Source organism: Leptosomus discolor, chromosome 2, assembly GCF_034619465.1.
Source record: "Leptosomus discolor isolate bLepDis1 chromosome 2, bLepDis1.hap2, whole genome shotgun sequence".
Taxonomy (NCBI): domain Eukaryota; kingdom Metazoa; phylum Chordata; class Aves; order Leptosomiformes; family Leptosomidae; genus Leptosomus; species Leptosomus discolor.
The window spans coordinates 2,151,798-2,173,691 of record NC_141392.1 but is presented as its reverse complement, the minus strand read 5'-3'; the positions used below and the strand labels follow the sequence as shown (position 1 = coordinate 2,173,691).

Below are 21,894 nucleotides of genomic sequence, written 5' to 3'. Positions count from 1 at the left end.
TTCCCCGCCCCCCTCAGGAGGGGTCAGCAGGGAATTCAGCAAGTGGGTTGGCTTCCATCCCCTCCCGCCCTCTGAGCAAGGCAGGGGCTCCACGTGTCTCCCAGCCCTGCCCGGCCCCAGCACCCACAGACCCACTGCTGGCAGCCACCTCAGTGAATCATCTGAAACTTTTATTACACCGATTTGGTTTACAATCTTTGTACTTTGATTATTTCCAACAAAAAAGGCAACATTGTGATATACTGTTTGTACATATATAGAGAGACAGACAGAGCTAGAATCATATTGACAGAGTTGAAAAGTAAAAACTGTTTCCCAGTGTTCACAAAAGAATTCGTTCACCACGTACCCGCTTCTGCCTTGCTCTGCCTGATGGATACAGACACCCGTGGTGCCACTGGCCGCCAGCACCTTTACCTGCATCGTGTCACGCCCTGATCGATCAGAAAGGATGGCGTGAGAGGCTGTCCCCGGCCGTGGTGGCCACGCGAGGGGTGCCAACAGGGCTCAGCCCCAAGCCCTCACATGTAGCTCCCTTCCCAACTAGTCACGGATGCTCCAGGGGCTACATCCGCAAGAAATCCCAACCAGCAGCAGCTGTGAAACCTCCCAACCCGGGCGTCTCCCACTACTCGTTTCCCATCCTCGAGACCGAGGTATTGAATAGATTTATTTCTTTTTATTTGCATTTACAAAATATTTCCACTGAATGACACACCTGAATGAGATGAGAACTCGTGTTCAGAAACAGCAGAAAAGACCCAGATCAGCGTTAGGCTGATGAAGGAACAGCTCCAGCAGCAAGGGTGGGGTGGGGGCTTAATGGGGGTGGCCTGGTCCTAGGAAAGCCCGCCTGTAGCTCCAAGTACAGGGCTGCGTCTGGTCAGCCCGTTGGGCAATGAAAGCTCGTGCTGGGAGGGCAGCAATGAGACCCCTCAGACATGCTAGCAGACACACGAGGAGGAATTGGCCGCCAGAGGAACGGGGATGGAAAGAAAAGGGCTTGAGAAGACAAACCATCACCGGACCAACAGTTGACTTGCTCTCTGGAACACTCACGGCTCCTTTCGCTGCAAATGGCCGAGACTGTTACCACCACCTGAGCACCCTCCACACCCACTCCTGGGCTGCCACACGCAGGAACGCCTGGACAGGTAGCTGCTGCCCGGAGAACCCCTTTGCCTCCCCTCCCATCAATCTTCTCGGCAAAAGAGCAAAGCCCAAACCAAGCAGCCTGCACCCCTGGCCCACCCTCCCAAGACTCAAGAGCGCGCTATCCGCCAGCCGGCAAGAGTTGAGACCATCTCGAATGCCACCCACGTTGGGGGAAAATGAAAGCCTTGACAGCGTGAATCGTTGGTGGGTCACTTGTCAGCTCCGGGTCCGGTTAGCGTGGCGTGGGGCCGCCTTGCAGAGCGGGAAGCAGCAGGTCACGCTGTGCTGGGAAGGGCACGTGGCCTCCCGCGAGGTCCATCCCCAAGAAGTACTGCGGGGCTTGGAGGAGGGCGGTCAGCCGTGGGCCTCCATCTGGAGGAGGGAACCACCTCCAGCACCTTGCCTGCGAGCTGGTCTTCCCTCCCGCTGCCATCCACCGACGCGGCAGGAGTGGCCCTCAGCAGCAGAGGGACCCCAGCCAAACTGGGAGCATCCCCCCCCCCCCCCCGCTGCCCGTGGGTCTGTGCCAGAGAGACGGGAGAGGAGGCAGGGAGGTGGCCGGGAAGCCAAGGAGAGGGAACGCCACAAGGGCTTGGCGTTTGGGACTAACGCCAGCGGGTGCCGCAGCGGCCCAGAGCAGGGCTGCCCGGCTGGCTCCCTCCCGCAGCAGCCGGCGAGCTCCAGGCCTGCCGACTTCTGCCCGCCGCGGCCCGGCCACCCGCTTGCGAGGTGTCCCGCCGGCACGTGTCCCCAACAGGGCGGCGGGGCGGGTTTTGGAGCACCGGCTGGCGGCGGAGGAGCAGGCCGCCGCGGGGACGGGGGAAACGGTGGCGTTCGGCCTCCCCTTGCTCCCGCGGAGCTGGATGTGCCCGCGCTGAGCTGCCGGGTACCTGCCGGCCGCCCCCCGCGCTGCCGGCCGAGGCGGCTGGCGTTCAAGAGCAGCGGGGGAAATGGCGGGCCCTGCGTGGCGCCTCCATGACAGCACAGCAGAGCTGTCTCCGGCCCGGGCGAGGGCTGGTGCTGGGGCAGGCTTGAAGCATTTCCAGGTCGCCTCTTAGAGGGGCAAACTAGGAAACGGAATTGGGGAGCAAACGGCACCTTTGTAAAACGTGGCGCCAAGCACTACTGGCCTGAAACACGCACGGTGCAGGCCCCGGCCCCGCACCCCGACAGCCGACACGCGCTCTCCCCACCGCTGGGGACCCACCGCTTTACCCTGACAGCACCCACCCCCCCTGCCCCAGCCTCCCTCCAAACTCCCTCACCAGCCAGCCCGTGCTGACGGGGCGCTTTTGGCTAACCTAGACCCTCTCCCGCTTCCTCCCGCGGCCGCAGCGAAGAGGGACGAAGCCTGAGCTCATGGGGCTGGCGAGCAGCACAGAGCCAAGCCCTGCATCGGCTTCCCGAGGCAGAGGGGACAGCTCAGCTACAAAGAGGTCCTCCTCCCTACAGGCTACGCCCGAAATAGCCAAGCCTGTCAGATCCCTTTCCCCGGCCATGATGGATTAGCCTCTCCAAGGCACGAGGCAATTTATTCATTAGTGACATTTACACCTTGTGGCTGCATCAGCCGCTGCGGTTGGGTGACACGTGCTCGAGCTGTCAGTGCCGGGCTTGGAGGCAACATCGCTGCTCTGACAAGGCAGCGAGGCTTGGCCTGGGCACCTCAGCCTGGAAATACCTCCTGCCCGTCTCCCCGGCCACAGCACGCACAGCCTGCTTTGTTCCTGGGCTTCTCCATCAAAATGCCCTGCTCCCTCTATCCCCCCACAGCCTCCTTGCCCCATCTTGCCTCTCTCATAAAAACCACCGCCTCTGCAAAGCCTTCCGCAGCCGTTCTCAGGCAGCCCCCCTCCTCCTCTCCGCACGTCCTGCTGAGCGCTCCCATGCTGTTCTGCCCTCCTCAGCTAGCTCCTCCATCAGCTGTGCCTCCATCAGCCCAGCGGAGAAGCACAGAGCCCACATTCAGAGACTCCCCCAGCTGCTTTCACCACAACCCCTGTCCCCTGGCTCTGCGCTGCCACGGCAGCCAACACGCCTCTCCTCCCCAGAGCTCTGGAAATCGGGACCACCAAAACGTCAAGGCCTTCCGTTTCCTAACTTCGGGCTGTTTGACTCACCCTGTCTACAAAAGCTCAGAGAAGTGCGGCGAAACTCTCCGGTGAAGCCCAAAAAGCGAGGCCAGGATGCGCTGCAACGCTCTGCAGGCTGTGCCGTCCCTCCCCCAAGCGAGCAGGAGGCACGCCGGGGCAGGGAGCGTTGTTGGAAGGCTGCGGGCAGGCAAACCGGCAGGTTACGGTGAGCTCCGGCCACCCGCACGCCGGAGGACATCACGCGTCCGCCGGTGTTCCACGGCCGGCCCGCGGCACCAAGCTGGGAGAGGACCGGAACGACGCGAACCCATCATTTGGAGTTCAGGAGGGGGGCGGTTTGGCTTTGCCCAGCTCAGAGGAATGACAGTTTGTACATCGGGTTCGGGGAGGGTGAGAAGAGTTGGAGAGTGTTGGCCAGGGACCAGATCCAGACTTTCTCCCGTGCCAGGCAGGCAGCGAGGGACGAGCTCGTTCTCAAACACAGCTTCCTCCATGCTTCTATCCCAGCTCCCCACCACTCACCGCAGCAAATGCGACACTTCGCACCATCTCCTCGCAAAAAGCAGGGCAGGCGTTTCCTCTCACGAGGAACCAGGGATGCTCTGTCACCCTGCGAAGCCCTGGCCGCAAGGACGGGTGGGTGACCCCAGACCAAAGCCACCAACACACCGACCCTCTGCAGGGCCATGGGCCCAGCCGTGCACAGGAGCAGGCAGAAGCCCGCCCTGCCCTGTGCCCGTGCTTGGGTAGACGGACAGGTCGCACCTCTGGGGCAGAGGAAGACTTCGAACTCCAGCCTCCGTTCCTGACCAGCTTACCCCACTGCAAAGCCACAGGGCCACCAGCCCAGGCTTCCTGGAGCACTTCATCTGCACCAGCACCGCACATTTCTAACGAAAGCTGGCTGAAGCGGAGCGTTTAAACTCACCTCATCGTCCAAAATGACATTTTTTACACAAGGAACAGCACCCTGCAGCACTTCTCTCGCAACTGTTAAGGCCTTTTCGTCTCATTTCAGTTTGAAAAAGCCACTGGCATTTCCAAAGTGAAATCTTGTTATTTTGGGGGTCTGGTTGTCACCGCTTTTTCCCCAGCTGGCTGAACGGTGCCGTGCCTGCTGCTTCGTCAAGACGTGCCAGCGCTTGCGTCCCCCTCTGCTCGGCCCCTGGGGACAGCTCTCCCTGCGAGGGCAGGCGCAGCACAACCGGAGCCCACCAGCTCCCGGCTGGGCTGAGCAGGAGGCAACGTCTGCTTTCGGCCGATCCTCTCTCTCTGCACCTGCTGCTGGAGATGTGTACAGAGCTGGGCTTGGGTTTTTCCGAAGGTTTTTCCACCCTGGCCAGTTCGTGGGCTGCCATCCGAAGTCCGAACTGACGGCACGGCAGCTGACGGTGCTGCTAATGGACGTTGGGACCATGGGACTGATACGAAACGCTAAGTCATCTCACCACATTCTAGCTAGGCTTTTTCTTTCACTAATGTGAGTAGCTAAGATCGCAGAAGCAGCTTGTGCTGATGGAGAGTGAAAGAACCTCATGTGTCTGTGTGTGAAGTCACTTTGCTCTACAAAATCCGCTAAACGATAATCACAGTAGGTGATCCACCCGTTCCCGAAGTTCAAAAGACTGGGGAGGGCTCAGGATGGGCACCGATTTCTCACAAGCTTCATTTCCCCAAAATGAAGTTTACAAAAACCAAACGAACGAACAAAAAAGCCCCAACAAAAACAGTCTTACTCGGGAGTCGGGGGAGGAATAAAACCCACTTAGCTTTCCAGCAGCCGCTGTGCTTATTCTCAGTGCTGGATGGCCATGCTGCACATCGTGACGGGCTCCTGAAGACTCGGCAGCTTCTGGAAGTGTTGCATAGGTGGATGATGTACCTGTCAGTAGAGCCTGTTTATGAGCTGCAGGAAGAGGAGCGTGCTGAACTCCCCAAAGAAACTGTTCCTCCGCCAAGACAGACAGACGAGGTGAGGAGGGAAGGAGGAAGGGGAGGCCACGAGGCCATAGGTCTTGCGGGTTCAGTTCTGTCCTTGGGACCTCTTTTCCCTCGTGTGCGGAAAGGCTACGGTCCTGTAGGAGAAGGCTCCTCTCCCAGCGCGGTGGAGGTCAACGTGCTCGTTCGGGAGTCGATGAGATCGCACCCATGGGGACAACGTTTCCCTCGGCGGAGCAGCTGTGATGGAGGCAGCAGAGCAGAACAATTCAACCCACCGCTTGCACGGACAGTAGATATTCAGGATTCGTGTTGGCCAAGCCCCAGCACGAACTCCACGCACCAAAGCAATACTGTGACAGATCAGTTTGGCTGGACCCAAGGACAGACCACCCCGAGGAGCTGCCAAGCCAAGCTCGCATTGGTATAGCACCACTGCCTTCAACAAAATCACGCTAGGAATGAACATAGCCCAGTAGTTTCTACCTGAAAAGGGACTAAGCCCCTTCCCCCTTTTTCCAGAATGCCCATGGGGAAAAAGGCCAGCTGGGCTCAGCCCCAAGACCCCACTGGGCTCCCAGGTCCTGGGAACCAGCCTTTAAGCCCCGTGCGTACCTGTCTCAGTGGAGACTCCAGGCCCACGTGCACCCCAGGAGGCAGCACCACCAAACAGAGCTAACGCCGAAACCGCGCCCCGTTTCCGAGACGCCCTGCGCCCAGATCACATTCCTACAGACCTTGTTCTGACCCCCAAAACGTGAACAAAACGCGATCAGAAGCACGTACCACAAATTGAGACTCCACAGCCCTTTGGTAATACTTCTGGGGGGTGGTGTGCTATGTCAGACCCATGCCCTACAGCTACATTGCAGCAAGGGTGTACCCTGCTCAAAGCAAGGCAGCAGCACTGAAGCCACGGTTGGAAAGGCTGGAAAAAGAGCTTAAAAGGTATTATTGCTCCCACACTGTTTTACTGACATCAGAGGCTACCTAACTTTCTTAAACTTCCACTTAACAAACCTCTTCCTGCAGTCCCCTCCCCATGGGCACCCATCAGAGTCGCCAAACAGCTCTGCAGTGGAGAGACAGCAATGAGGGCAGCGATGGCTGAGTCTCTAACGTGCATTTTAGGGGGAAGGGGAAAGGGAGGGGGCTGTGCTTGTTTGGCACGAGAAGAACAGCAGCTTCCCCAGCGCCAATCCTGAGTATTTCCCTGGTGTCCTGTCTCTGGAATGCTTGGCCTTGGCCGTAAGCTGAGATTCCCTCTCCCTGCGCTCAGGAATGTCCCTGCAGTTGCTTAGGCCTCTCTGAAATCCCCCTCCTCGGTGTGGTCTGCAGGGCATGCGGTGGGCTCAAGAAGTACACCCGGGCTGGGTGGCATCGCTGCCTGGTTCTGCACAGGCACAGCGCTAGGCACTGTCTGGGAAGCTTCCAGGCTGTGCTGAAAGATGGATAAATGGGCGGTGATGTGTCCTGAAGACCAGCTACACACGCTCATTCTCTCTCTCTCTCTCTAGTTCAGGAAAGCTGAAGAGCTTTGAAGTACCCCACAAGTACACTGGCAGCAACGGGAAACACCAAAAAGCCCAAACTTATTGTCCAACCTTGCAGCAGTAAGGATTAGATCTCTTCCAGGGATGTAACAGCGCCGGGAAGAGGAGCTGGCAGCGTTCCCACCTCACTCTCCCAGGTATGCAAGGGAAGCCTGCTGACAAGCGCAATGCTGAGCCCGACTCTTGGCCCGTGGAAAGCTGCAACGGGTGAATGATGTATGGAAAAACCCAAAGCCATCTGACCGCAGAGATCCTCTAGTTATTGCCCCCTCGTACTGACGAGCAGCCGGCTTTCACCTTCCCAGAGGGGGATGCAGGCTGTCCTGCTTTTCTTGCACAAGGGGCCAGCAGCTCTGTGCACTTCGCTCACTTTGAAGAGATCTTCTGCACCAGAAATGAGGACGCAGCCACCCTGACAGACCAAGGCACTGCTTGCACCTTTGGCCCTCTCCCCTTGCCCAGGCTGGGCTCCGAGCAGGAAGGATGGACTCGCTACACAGGGAAAAATTCTGCTCTGCCACCCAAGCCAGGGTTTGCCCAGTGAGATCCTGGGGGGAGAGAAGACCCTGGCACTGGCGAAAGGAAGGCTGAAGAGACCAGATAACACCTGCTTGTGTCAGGAAGGCCATGGGGAAAAGGAGCAGAGCCAATTAGACTCACCAGTCAATGGAGGAGAAGTAATGGGATTAAGATACAGCAGGGACAATTCAGGTTAGATAGAAGGGAGCAGGCTATCATGAGAGGAGCAGACTGGGCCGTCGAACGCGCTGCCAAAGGAATCGTCATCACCGACACAGACGCAGCAGAGAGCAGACACGAGTCTGCGGGAAGAGCAGACGCCCGACTGCTGCTCAGCCTGGAGCTCCGGCGGGTGGATGTCTGTGTGCCCAGGAGATGGGACCGCTCCGCCACGGAGAGGCTGTCGGCCACAAAAGGGACAGACCGGCTCTGGGTATCTTTGCTGATCCCCTGAGCTGCAAGGAGAATTCAATCAGCTGCCCTTTGCCCAGGGCACTAGGGTCCCTCATCAACACTTAGGAGGAAACCTATACTCGCACACCCTTCTTGCTGTGTCCCGTGCCAGGAGCGGGAAGGGAGAGCCCAGTTGTTTGCCGTGAACTTCCCAGCCTGGCCAGACATGCTGCCCTGCCATTGCAGGCAGGGAGAAGGAGAGGGAGAACCACCACGGTTTCAGCCTCTCCTCTTCAGCTCCACCACTTTCTACCAAGCCACCAGGCAGCTCCTGTCCCTCCTGCCCACTCCTGCTCCCCTCCCGTGCCCAAGCATGCCCTCCCGCCTTCCTGAGGCCTAAAACAGGGCAGGAGGGTCTCCAGCATGGTGAGAATGGAGTAGGCTGGACCAGGGGGCGGGCAGCTCCGCCAGACGCAGTGGGGTGGCAGAGCCAAGAATATGAGGAAGCGGATGTCTGAGAAATCCCAGCGTGCAGGGGGGAGCACTGACGAGAGAGGTCCCACTTCTCAGGGTGCTGTGGGTCCGGGACAGCCCCAGACCGTGGCACTGGGACTACATCTGGGACCTGGCTGCGGCTGGGACTATGTGCTCCTGGGGAAGGTGTTCAGCGACAGGAACCTGCTGGCCACAGCAGGAGAGACCACCCAGAGAGACCACCTCCAGAACAAGATTTTGTGGGTGAAAACGGGGCCAGAGGGACGAGTTGAGGCAATCTCAGGAAAAGGCCCAGAAAGAGCCAAGGACAAGGTGGCTGGAAGCAGAACCTTGCTGCAGGTGCTAAAGGACAGGGGCACAGAGACCCTACTAATCTGTCCCTATTCCGAGGACTGTCTCTGCCCCAGGGAGCTAAAAAGCCTGCCAAATCTTAGATAAATCCATCTGTCCAAGGTACCTTGGAGGCTGGAGACAGAAAGACGGCCATCACAGCCTAATTTAAGCAACGGGTAGGAGATTTCAAAGAGAACACGTAGGGAAGGACAAGCAGACCACATTCCTCACTAATGACCCGCTGCAGCTCCACTGCCCGACTGTCTCCCGATTCACTGGGAATTACAAGCACACACCATGATGTCCCCAGAGCCACAAGGGCCCCCAGCGTCGGCCTTGGCTGACGTTAGGCCCTTGGAGAGGAAAGCGCAAGCGCCCAGCAAGCCAAACGGCATCGCTAAGCAAGGAAGGGGGCTGCAGCCACCTTCACCCCGCCTGAATCTGTCCCAATAGTAAGAACAAAATGCAGAGAGGGATGTGCCCACACTGGAGACCTTATGCTTCTCTGTTCTCAAAGGCACCCTCTTATCTAAACCAACATCTAGGTCTGGTAGTGAGAGTAAGGGCAGACGACAAGACAGAATCTTAACGGAGATTTTAAGGGACTTAAAGGGACTTAAAGGAGCGAGATTTTAAGGGACTTTCTGTTCAGACCCCCACTGTTTGGAGTCTAGCGCTTGAGATCCAAGTCTAGCTTGGAGTCCAGCACTTGAGGGCAAGTTGACTTGAAGGGCAAGAGACACTGAGCAGGACACGCAAAGCACAAAGAGCAGAACAAACTGCTCTGGGGGCAAAGCCAAGCGGAGCCTTACAACGCCTGCGGGTGCGGACTGCTCCAGCAAGAGATGATTTTCAAAAGAAAGAGGACTGCTGTGGTGGAAGGGTGCCTTTCCAGCCTCCGCAAGACCTGTGAGGTGAAGCAGCATGACTAGAGAAACAGAGCCTCCATCAATAGTTGGCAGGAGGAAGACAGGCTGGACTAAATACAACGCCTCACTGTTTGCTGTTACCTCTTGCTCGAATGCCCAGGTCCTCATGGACTTGCTCTTGTCACCCAGGACCTGCTGCTCTCAGCTATTTGCCCCAGCTGATGAGGGAAGCATGGTGAGGCTGAGGAGCAGCGCTGGCTGGAGAAACGGCTGGCTGATTCGGGCTGCGCTCCCCCACAGAGCCGACGGAAAAGCAGACAGCTTTTCTGAGAACAGGGACGTGAGAGATCCATGAGAGACTGATGGAGAAGGAAAAGCGGAGTGCCTGCAGGCAGCTTCACTAACACGAAGGCTCCTTGCCCGACGCCACCGAGATCCTTTCCAGCAGAAGGGGCAGCGCAAAGCTCGCAGCAGAGCAACCTGCCCTGGTTAACAGCAAGACGGAGGAACCCAGGGGCTAACGGGCTACACAGGAGCCACCCCACTTCTCACAGACTGACACCTCTCTGCAAACCTCTGCTCGGTTTTAAGCAGGTCCCCCTCTAACAAATCCCCAGCCTCTGTTCTGCAGAGCGTCCCTCACAGCAGACACCTCCCTGTCTCCCACCGGTGGGTCCCGCACCCACAGTGGGGCCCTACGGAAAGAGAATCCCTTTGCTCCTCATTCCCCCAGACCATTTTCCTGACGCTCCAGCGTGCTTTTGCCTTTCTCAGCCCCTCGGAGCTCTCTGCCAAAGCCAGGCTGCCAGGAGCCTCTGCAGCCAGAGCCCAGCCTGACCTCACGCACAATCCACTCTCACAGACATGCACCAACGCGCTGCTCCATTATCAACCAGTGAACTGCAGCTGAATGGACCAGAGCCTTCCTTGATGCTTGTCTGACCTGATCAGGACTCACTCCAAAGCCAAGAAGGGATCCCAGCCACTTGACACGCCACCTACTACCACAACGTCTGGCCCACTGCCGCCTTCTCCCCCCTTCCCCAGCTCACCAGCAGCCTCCCGTTTTCTCTTTCCAGCAAGCAGACCAGTAGCACCACAGATCTCCGCTCCAACTGGCTTTGCACACCCATCCCTTCCCCGGCGCTGCCTGCCTGCTGGAATCCCAAACCCAAAGCCCTTTACCTAGGGGATGCTGGCTCTCAGAGCTGGCGTGCCGAAGCTTCCTAAGGAGCAGAGCCCGGGATCCTCTGGAGGCGGTGCCATTCCCAGCAGTGAGAACAGAGTAACAGTCGGAGCGTGGTCTAAAAAAAAAAGCGGGGAGGGTGGGGAACAGTCGGGGCGGGGGGGAAAGGGGAAGAGCTGGATTCGTGGCTTTCAGCCTTTGCTCTAACCTGCCGCTCAGCTCCACGGGCCTGGACGCCCCAGACCTTTAGGCACAGGCAGTTACACGCCGCTCCCAAGGCGCCCGTTCCCCTCCACCCTGCGAGGGGTCTCGCTCCAGCGCGGGCAGCAGGGCAGGCAGAGGTGCAGCAGGGCGGGCAGAGGTGCAGCAGGGCGCTTTCTGGTGGCTGCTGGTTCCTTGGAGCACAAGCCAGCCTGGAGCCAGGGCTGGGAGCCAAAGCACCCCTGTCCCTGCATCAGGCCTGTCTTTTTATTCCCCCCTTTGGATCTTGATGCCATGAAGTACGGTTTTGGGGTCGGTTTGGTTGGTTTGGGTTGGTTTTTTGTTGTTTTTTTTTTTTTGCATGTGGTGGCCTGTCTAGAGTTCAGTGCCACGTCAGGGGGAGCGTCAGCACTCAGCCCTCCAGGAGGTCAGAGCCGCGGCAGGGGGAGCTTTCACTGGCTGCTGGAGCGAGACGCCTCGTCTGCTCCATCCTGATGTCCCTCCTAGGCCATCTCCCTTCCCTGCGCTCCTCCCCCCAAACCCCGCGCTGGCTCGGGCCAGGCAACGGACGACGAGCTGTCACCGCCCTCCGCTTTCACAGTGAGGTCTCCACGCAGGACCCGTTGCGGTGGAGGTGACGGTGGTCGTGGTTCAGGCAGCCTTCGTTGCGGTGCACGATGAGGATGGGGAAGTAGAGCGCGTCCTGGTAAGGAGGGGGGTCTTCCTCTTCCACGGTCACCTGGCTGGAGAGGCGGGTCTGCTCGGTGGGGCAGCTCTGCTCGTTCAGGCTCCCGCTCCGGCTCTGCCAGAGGCAGCTGCGGCGCGAGCCGTACAGGCGGCCCAGGGAGAAGCGGCTGCTGCTGAAGGGAATCCTGGGGCTGCCGTTGCAGATGCTCAGGGCGCTGCGGGAGAAGATGGAGGAGCTGCTTATAGTCCTGTGGCACCGCTCGCAGTTCTGCCGGTAGCCCCCGTAGCGGCAAGCGGAGTAGCCGTTGCAGCCGGAGAGCCCCACCAAGTCCATCAGGACCGCTTCCGAGTAGCTGGGCACCAGCTGCTGGTTGGATCGGATGTGCCACTCCAGCTCGGTGCTGTCCACCGTGTTGACGCGGGGCATGCGGCGGCAGAAGGAGCGCTCCTCGGCCGGCGTCACCGCCACGTAGTCAAACCCAAAGAGTTTCTCCACGTGGTAATGGACGTAGGAGGTGCGGTACTCGTTTAGCACCCGCAGCGGCCACGATAGGGTCAGCAGAGCCGCCACCCAGAAGACATAGTGGGATACGTACCAAGGCAGGTTGTCCGGGTCGGAAAAGGCCACCATGTATTCCTTGAAGTCCACGTTTTTGAGGTGCATTCCCTCCCTGGCCTCCATGTAGTCATCCAGGCCCTCGTTCTCCGTGAAGAAGCGGGCCCGCTGGGTCAGGTAGGAGTTCTCCGACTCCACGTTGGCAAAGCTGAAACACTTGGTGAAGCGGAGCCGCGTGGCTGGGTAGCTCTCCAAGTCAATGAGGTCCTTGGAGATGTCCTTAACTCCGCAATTGGAATAATCAAACTCGGCCTCGGCCACGTGGGTGTTGACCCGCTCGTGATACACTTGGGTGGTGGTGTAGGCATCCCCGTTGCGGTAGCGGGTAACCTGCCGGGTCCTGCGGACGTAGTGGTAGCTGATGGCCTTCCACCAGATGCAGGGAGTCGCCTGCTGCATCCGCTGCACGCGCTCGTGCACGCTCTCCACGTCCACTTTGTACTGCAGCTCGTTGCGAGTGTAGCAGTGCCAGCACTCCACCAGGTACACCACGTAGAGCATCACCAGGAAGGCTAAGGGGATGTAGACGTAGCCGTTGGAACAGGGACTGTCGTGGTACATCATGGACTTGCCCTTGTAAGTGCTGTCAAAGGTCAGCCGGGTCACCTTGGTGACATGGCACCAGGTCATGGCCCCCATGCAGCCGTACATGAGGAGGGACAGCAGCAGGCATTTCCAGTGGGACTCCCGGCACAGGGACTTGCTGAGAGACTGCTTCACCGGCCGCTGCTGCTCCGGAGGACCGGGGAGGAGAGAGAAAACGAGAGAGGAGTCAGTGCACTACAGCAGCAAGGGGAAGGGGAGCAGGTAGCAGGGTGGCACCGGTACCTCCACGAATGGGGACGACACAGCAGGTGCCGTGGGGCTCCTAGCCTCAGCGGGCAGGCCAGAGGCCGGGATCTCCCCCAGGATGACAGTCCCACACTGCCCTGCCCCTCCACGGGAGATGGCCAGCGCCCAGCTGGACGTGGAGGAGAGCGGCAAAGGGCCACTCTGCCGGCCCGCACCCCTGGCATCCCCCTTCTTCAACGGGGAGTGACCCCCACCACCGCCGTGTCCCAGCAAGACGGAGGCTGGGGGATGTCCCCTGCACCTCTCGGCTCCTGCACCCACCCCACCAGCGCAAGCAGCTCTAACCGGTGGGGCATCCCACCTGAACGCCCCACCACAGCTCATCCCACCGCGCCTCTCGCTGCTCACACAGGAGGCTCTCCCCGTTTTTCCAGTCAGGACCAACAGCCACGTTCACATTTCTCCTACCAGGGCGGCACGAGCCGCCTGGGGTGCCTGTAAGGCAGAGGAACGGACCTTCTGCAGCTGGAAAGGCCTCTGTTAGGTAGCGGCGATTCCCACAACATCACTCGGCAGCCCAAGGGGGCCCTGAAGTGCTTCTCAAGTGCTTTACAAACCACACAAACGGGAAAGTACTTTTCCACGACTGAAACGCGGCTGCCTCTGGTGGAAGAGAAAGCGAGTATGGAATAACATCCTAAAAGGTGTTCGGGCAGGCGGCAAAGAGCACCCTACCGATCTGCCAGAGCAGGGAGGGCGAGCGGCAGTCACCGCTGCCAGTAAATGTCCCTGCCTGCACCAGGGTTTTTTTTCAGGTGTTGCAGGCCATACTTCTGGAAAAACTGCTTGCAGGTCTTCCATGGTGAGGAAAGGGCAGGACTTCATCAACAAGACTTTTAAAAGGGATGGTGCCTGCAGGGTTTCACAAAGACTCGGGAAAAAACCCACTTAAGGAAACCTCTGTCGGTCTCTGCCACACTCTGAAGCCTCAAGTCTCGATCCAGCTTGGTCAGTGAGACCTGGCATTATCACACCCAAAGGGAGAACGTGCAAAGATGAAACTTGCTTTCCCATACAAAAGACTTCACCCAGCCCAAATGCCATCCAACCCAGCAATCTCCAAAGGTGCAAGCTGAGAGCGGGGCAAGAACCCCAGCCTTGTGCAGATGCCACAAAACTCAGTTAAGAAGCTTCCAGCTTTGCTCTCCCTCCCCAGCTGCGTGCAGCACGGCTCCTGAGCTCACCTCTGCCCTTGTAGGGGGTAACGACACCGCTCAGGGCAGTGAAGTTCAAGCCTGGCCCCATCCCTCCTCCATTCCTGAGCACACTGGGATGGAGAGGTCTTTCACCCAGGGATCCCAAAGGGCTTAATGGGCTCACACTACTAGAAAGCAAGGGGGTCACTTTCACTCTTGCACGAAAAGGAAAATTAAAGCGAGAACCAGAGGTCACAACGCCACTGGCAGGTCTAGGGACAGATTTGGGCTTCTCCTTTCCTCTAGGAGATTCCCCCCTGCTCTCCCTGAAGAGCCCCTCAGCCCTGGCTTGGTCCCCTAGAGTCCCACGTGCTAACCTTTCCTCTTGCCAAAGCCTGGTCCCCCCCCATGCCAGTGGGACTTCTGCCACTGCGATTAGCAGGGCTGGATCCAGCCCAAACCTCCAACAGAGTTTTCCTTACCAAAGGCAGGGAGCTGCCCCAGCAGCCAGCCTGCCGCGAGCGGAGCGGGCGGCACGTCCCGAGGGACTGCTGGTGGCAAGGGGAATGAACGGTGGCACATCCCGCTGGGGGTCAATCCTCGAACGGTTTGGGTTGGAAGGGACCTCAAAGACCACCCAGTTCCAACCCCCCTGCCATGGGCAGGGACACCTCCCACCAGACCGCGTTGCTCAAGGCTCCATCCAACCTGGCCTTGAGCCCTGCCAGGGAGGGAGCAGCCACAGCTGCTCTGGGCAGCCTGTGCCAGTGTCTCACCACCCTCAGGGTGAACTTCTTCCTTGCATCTAGTCTAAACCTGCCCTCTCCCAGCTTCCCACCACTACCCCTTGCCCTACCACGACACACCCTTGCAAAAAGTCCCTCCCCAACCCTCCTGCAGGCCCCAAGCATCACTAGCACTGAGCCCCCCTCTTTGGGGCCACCAGCTGAGAATGAGAGCCAGTGACAGAGACACAGAGCCCGGCGAAGGCAGGTGGGGCAGCGCTGGTCTGCAGGGAGAGGTGCGGGACAGCTCTGCTCACCAGCTCCGGCACGGCCACACGTGCGCCCCAGTCCTCCCAGGACAACCCACTACGGCAACATCCTCACGGTCACTGGGCGAGAAGGGTAAGAGAAAAGGGAGCAAGGAGAGGAAGGGGGCTCACCCAGCAGGCAGAGCTGCCTGACCTGCGCCGTCCCTGCTCAGGGGGGGGTTCCAAGAGCCTGCCCGGACCCCTCCGGCTTTGCCGGGCTGCAGCACGGCTCTGCCGCGCCGGACCGCTGTGCCGCTACCCAGGCGGCTGAAGGGTTCGTCTCCCACGGCCGCCTCCCGCCTTGCCAGCCTTCCCCAGCGGCAGCGGCCCTGGCTGGGAGGCTGGAAGGGGGCTTCTTGGCTCGAGGGGGAGCGTGGGGAAGGCCTGAGTGAACGGGGGGGGGGGTGTCTCGGGGAGATGCAGGGCAAACGCTACCCCTGGCGTGTGCGTGGGTTTGCACAGCAACAGCGTCTTGCGCGGGGTTGGGGGCCGGGGAGGCGGGGGGATATCTGCAAACGGAGCCCAAGGGCAGAAAGCGAAGCGTTCGGCTCGCTCGTTTGCCGAGCTGGGGAAGGGGCAGGAGGGGGACAGGTCTTTGGCCAGGTTCATCTCGGAAAAGCCAATGCCACCTCCCAGCCCCTCGCATCCCGCGCTGCCTGCATCATCCGGCCCACGAGAAGGGCGCTGCTGGCTGCCACCCGGAGACGCAGGCGAGCCCCACTGCGGTTACCCACCCCGGGCAGGGAGCACGATGCAGCCCAGGCTTGGTTCCAGGAACTGTGTTAGCAGGGCTCTAGTCCACGCATTAGCCTCCTCCTAGGGCTACGCAGCATTTCGATACTGCAGAGCTTTTACAGGGTCACGCTATCCCCTGCTGTAAACTGTTTACAGCACAGTTTTGTCCGAGGCTTTTGAGGCAAAACACACACACACATCGGCCACGCTGGTGGGGTTTCTGAAAGCTGATCCAAGTGCCAATGACAGGGGACACAACCACAGCAGAGACGGAGGAGGAGCCAGCTGCAGAATCTAATCCCAGTAGGAACTGCAGCATCCTCGCTCCTCTCCCGGGCTGCAAAGGGCTCGCAGGAGCAAACCGCCAGCTCCGTGGCTTCTCCCTGCAGAAGCAGCTGAATCAGGTTGCCTCTTCGAGCTCTTCACCAGCCTTGGAGAAGCCCAGCACAGCAAACACGCAGATGAAAAAGCTGCGCCGAGGGAAATCCTCTCTATCCCAGAACAGTGTCACCGGGAGGAGAGCAGGCTCTGATATAAATGCCATCGTCATCTGCCCGCTGCAGTCTGATGAAACGAGGCGAAAGGCTTGCCCTACTTCACTGCAAATAGGGTTTCCCTTCACCACTGGGAGCCTCCCCCATCGCTCAGGCTTGAGCACTGGAGAGGGGTAAGCAAATCTGCTCTTGCAGGTGCACCTCAACACCTCTGCAGTGTTTAGAGGGCAGAACTGGTCCAGCCATGGCTCGGCCAACCCCTTTGCGGGATCCCAGTCAAGTCCCTTCTCTGTCCACCATATAGAACACGTGGGACAACCCTCACTGTAACACACACGGAGAAAGGCAAGGGGGTAGACTGCTGCGAGAGCCTCCCCTCCCTCATACGTAGCGTTTGCCTCTGACATTGTCCCGGAGGTCAAAGGAGATGGAGCCCCACACCTGCAGCCGCTGCTCTGGGATGCACGGGAAGGGATGGACGGGATGACTGATGAGCAGCTGTGAAGCCCATGGAGATGCCTTCAAGGCACAGGGCAGAGGCAGGAGAAGAGGGGGCCCCAACACTGCTTGCACGAAACTCCTTCGAGATCTGGAGAATCCTCTCCTCAAAAATTCTTTGAGGGGGCAAACCTGCCCAGCACCCCAGTGGCCAAGCACATGGGCCACAATACCTTCATCACCCCTACCACCTTGACGCTGCAACTTTGAACACTAAACAACTCCAGGAATCCTTCAAGCTCGTCTCCGAAACAGCCCGTCCCTTGGCCCCATCTACCATCGCCCTGCGTCACAAGCGTTCCCGCGTCCTCACCTCCCGCGCCTCTCACCCACCTCTCCCTGTAGAGACCTGCCTGAAATCTCCGATTCATCCCCAGAATGCTAAGCCTTCGCCTTACGAGACGCCCTGGGGTTCACAGGGTTAGGGGTCCTCGGGACAGCCCTCTATGGGGCTGGAAAAAAATGATTCAAAAAAGCCTCGGAGCAGCAGCCTGAAGGCCCAGGTAGCTCCTGAGCGCCAGGCTGTGGCAGCCGCTTGCAGGAGACTCCAGCGGGACTCCTGAGCATCAGTTTCCATGGCTCTGCCCGGCCGATTTGCTTACATCATGGCACAAATGAATAAGCCCTGTCTGTTCCCTTTGACCTCAAATCCCCAGAACAAGGCGGGTTGGAAGGATCCAGCCATTTCTAGGAACTGCCACCATCTATCTTCCAAGGCCCTGGCAACTCCCGGTCAGGATGGTCCCAGCAAACACCCACATCACGCCCCACATGCCTACGGCCCAGATTCAGGAACCACCTGCCTAGAAGAAAGAGCTGGCTCAGCCCCAGGCTGGCAGCGCTGCCAACTGCAGAGGAAAGGGGAAGGCTGAGCATCTAGAAGCCGGGGAACCCTGCCAGCAGCCAGCTCCTGCAGCGGTACCGAGGTCTCCATTTTACACAGCAGCTTGGAGGAGGACTGGTTCCTTCCATCGGACCTCACTTGAGCAGCAGGACAAGGACATTCTTCCACTCATTCCCAGGCTGAAGAGCTCGTCCCTTGGCATTTTCTACTCTCCGAGGTGGACAGGCATTGCTGAGTGAGACTCAGCTCACCACCATTAAGCGTAGGTATATGCGGGTGATGCCAACAGGGAAGAAGGGCTCAGCCCGCTCGGACCAGTAGCCCTTGCTACTTGCCTTGCTGGGACAAGCTGAGCAGCACCTGAAGCCCCGCCTGGCTCCTAGACCTGAGATACGCCAAGATGAAGCACCTTCAAACAGGACAGAGCACATTCCCCATTTTCCTGCCTCCAGACATCTCCTCTGCCTCCCTGCCAGCCAACGGACCCTTACAGGTTGGATTCAGCCACACTCCCGGGATCCTCAGCAATGCTGGCCCCAGCAGCTGGTCCCGATGGACACGAGGACACCTCGCTGCCGGTACAGCCTTACACAGGCACTATAGGGGCGCAGGAACACCCTCCCCTCCTGATATTTCGGAAGGCGAGAATTGCCCTAGGTCAGCCCACGAATCCAAGCCGCCCACTAAAGTCTCTCCTCATGGCATCAGATGAGACACCAGCACCGTCAGGAGCGGCTGCAGCTTCCCTCTCCTCCACCAGCCGCCTGTGATAGCTGCTGGCCGGGGGAAGCGTGCCCTCAGCCTAAACAGCGCAGATCCTTGACTGCAGCCCTTCTGCCTGCTCCCCCAGGGGACAATGACACTGCCACCCTAGTTGGCAGCCACCACGGAGCAATCAAAGCCCAGACGATCTTCTCGTAATCCCTTGCGAGCCAGGGGACACCGTAGGCGAGGGAAACTCACCCCGGCACCGCTCCTGCTACGATTCTTTCATCCAAACCGGCGCTCGCTCTGGCATCTCTCAAAAGCCACTGCGCTCTCGTGAGCATAGCGCCAGCGCTGCCAGGGCACTGGGGGCAAGAGACCACGTCACAGCGTGGCACAAGCACGTCCTCAAGCTAAAAAGGTGCCTCGTGGTTTAGCTACCTCGGTCGGGATCTGTTTGGAGAGCATGGGCTCAGGGCGCCGGGGTTTGTTGAACGGAGGCAGCAAGAGCGGAACAGCCGCAGAGCGGAGTATATGGCGCTTTTACAGCTCCCCAGTCCTTGAACTTCAGTTTTCCTCTCCCGTAATTATTTATATCTAAATATAAGCCTGTATATATAGAATAACCGTGCATGGGCATGCACGTTCTTCCTCAGCCAAGGAGGCAGAGAACACCAGGATTATGCAGCACTTGCTAACCGCAGCTCCTCAACAGCTGAGGACGAGCGATGCACCAGCTTCTGAGCACACACACCGCCACCCCCACCCCCCCCACCCCCCCCATTCCCCAAGCTGCCCTCTGAGCTGTGGTCTCACCAGCGAGGACAACCCACCACGCCAGGAGCGCGCTGCCCTTCCCCTGCTGCCCAGCTGCCCCCCGTGGGCCGCCGGCCCCGTGGCAGGCGGTGGGTTTCGCTCGCCAGTGCGGTTGCTTTCCCCCCTCTTGGGAAGCCCAGGATGCGCGGGGGCAGGCAAAGGGGCTCGCACAGAGCACCCTGCTCCTCCTCACGCTATTTTTTTTGGTAAGCGCCTGGACTCCAGACAAGTCCCCATCAGGTGGGGAGGGGACCGCAGCATACCTGGAGGCAAGGCTGTGCTGGTACCTGGCCTGCCCCACCAGTCCGCACCTTCTGCTCTCCCCTGCCACCCTCCAGCTGGGAGCAGCCACCAGGGACAACCCCAAGCTTCGCCACGGCCCCAAGCCCACCGCGGCTTCCCTCGCGGTGACCCCAGGCAGCTGTGCTCCCCTCCTGGCACACCCCACCCCCCCCCCCAAACCAGAGCGCAGGACGGGGTGGGGGGGTTTCCATCCCTATTTTTCCCAGGCGTTAACAACCTCTTCCCACCGCAGGAAGCCCAAGCAGCGCCCCCCGCTTCTCTTTTGGTGATTTTCCCCCTTCCTCCAACACCCCAGCCACTCCCCCCGAGCCCCAAAACCCCAACTACCACCACCACCACCTACCCCCCCCGACCCCACCTCCGGACGCCCCCTCCAGCCCCGGGGGGCACCGCGGGGAGCCCGAGGTGACGGGGCGAGGGATGGAGAGCGGCGCCGGGGATCGACGGGTGGGTTTCCTCGCCTGCCTCCTCCTCCTCCTCCTCCTCCTCCTCCTTCTTCTCTCCCCCCCACCCCACCCCGCGGCCGGTCCGCACCGCAACCCCGGGGTCGGAGGAAGGGGCGAGGGGCTCCCGGCGAGGGGGTCCGTCCCTGGGCGGGCAAAGCCGCGGCGGGGCGGTCAACGAGGGCTCCGTGCGAAGCGGGCGGGGACGGGAGGGGGGTCGGGGGCAGCCCCCCTGGTGGGGGGGGGGGGGGGGGGCGTTCTCCTCACCTCCTCTCGGGCCCCCTCCGCCTCCTCCTCCGGAGGCACCGGCGTGCTGCTGCCTCCCTCGCTGGCGGCGGCCGCCGAGGCCGGGGGGGACATGGCGGCGGCGGCGGCGGCGGCGGCGGCGGGGTCGCCCCGCTGGCGGTGCCTGCGGGCTGGGCAGCCGCATTATCCCGCCCGCCGCCGGGCGCTGCCTCGCCGGTTGCCGGGCGGGCGGCGGGGAGGCGCGGCGGGCGGGCGGCGCGGCCGCATGGCCCCCCCCGAGCCGCGGCACGGCGCCTCCCCCCCGCCAGCCGCGGCAGCGCTCGCCGCCCGCCGGGCCCCCGGCCCCGCCGCAGCGCAGCGCAGCGCCGCTCCCGCGCCCGCGCCCGGCGGAGGGCGGGGATGAGCCGCGGTGGGAGGGCCGGGGCGGGGGGGGGGGGGGGGGTGTGGATGTGGGGATGGGATTGGGGATGGGGATGGGGTGGGGATGGGGTGGGGATGGGGATGGGGATGGGGATGGGGATGGGGATGAGGTGGGATGGGATGGGATGAGATGGGGTGGGATGGGGATGGGATGGGGATGGGGATGGGGATGGGGATGGGGATGGGGATGGGGATGGGATTGGGGATGGGGATGGGGTGGGGATGGGGATGGGGTGGGATGGGATGGGGATGAGGGTGGGGATGGGATGGGATGGGATGGGATGGGATGGGATGGGATGGGATGGGATGGGATGGGGATGGGGTGGGATGGGGATGGGATGGGGATGGGGACGGGATGGGGATGGGGATGGGGATGGGGATGGGGATTGGGGATGGGGATGGGGATGGGGATGGGGATGGGGTGGGGATGGGGATGGGGATGGGGTGGGGATGGGGATGGGGTGGGATGGGATGGGGATGAGGGTGGGGATGGGATGGGATGGGATGGGATGGGATGGGATGGGATGGGATGGGGTGGGATGGGGATGGGGATGGGGATGGGATGGAGATGGGGATGGGGATGGGGATGGGGATTGGGGATGGGGTTGGGGATGGGGATGGGGATGGGGATGGGATTGGGGATGGGATGGGATGGGGATGGGGTGGGATGGGATGGGGATGAGGATGAGGGTGGGGATGGGATGGGATGGGATGGGATGGGATGGGATGGGATGGGATGGGATGGGAAGGGATGGGGTGGGGTGGGGATGGGGATGGGGATGGGGATGAGGGTGGGGTGGGGATGGGAATGGGGATGAAGGTGGGGTGGGGTGGGACGGGATGGGATGAGGTGGGGTGGGGGCACGGTGGGATCGGCGCCCGCCCAAGCGGGTGACCTTGAGGAGCCGGCGGCAGGCAGGCAGGCAGGCAGGGAAGCAGGCAGGGAAGCAGGCAGGGAGGCAGGGAAGCAGGCAGGCAGGCAGGGAAGCAGGCAGGGAAGCAGGCAGGCAGGCAGGGAAGCGGGCAGGCAGGCAGGGAAGCAGGTGCCGCCGCCCCTCGGGACCCCCACTGAGAGCGGACCTGCCACCCGGGCACTGCCGGGGAGGGCTCCCGCTTCCAGCCCCATCAAGGGGACGTCAGACTGGCTGGGGGGGGGGGGGGGGGGGGCTTCAGCCCCCACCGGGCTACTGATGGGGCAGGTGAGGGGTCCTGTGTATTTTTCTCCCCTCAGGATGAAATGGGAGAGCTCGGAGGATCAGGAACACTTTGCGTGTGCTCCGGCTGTTTTGGTAATCCGTGGGCAGCCCCAGCTGGTCTCGGGGGGTAAGGCT

At 60.7% G+C, this 21,894-nt stretch overlaps 1 protein-coding gene across 1 annotated transcript; it reads right to left on the bottom strand.

Moving 5' to 3' along the window:
• Positions 1–11,330: 11,330 nt before the first annotated feature.
• Positions 11,331–20,257, bottom strand: TMEM151B (transmembrane protein 151B). Its single transcript, XM_086460882.1, has 2 exons — positions 20,165–20,257; positions 11,331–12,767 (listed from the first exon to the last, which is right to left on the bottom strand). The coding sequence occupies exons 1-2, from the start codon at positions 20,255–20,257 to the stop codon at positions 11,331–11,333; spliced, it is 1,530 nt and encodes a 509-aa protein (XP_086317008.1).
• Between the last annotated feature and the right edge of the window lie 1,637 nt (positions 20,258–21,894).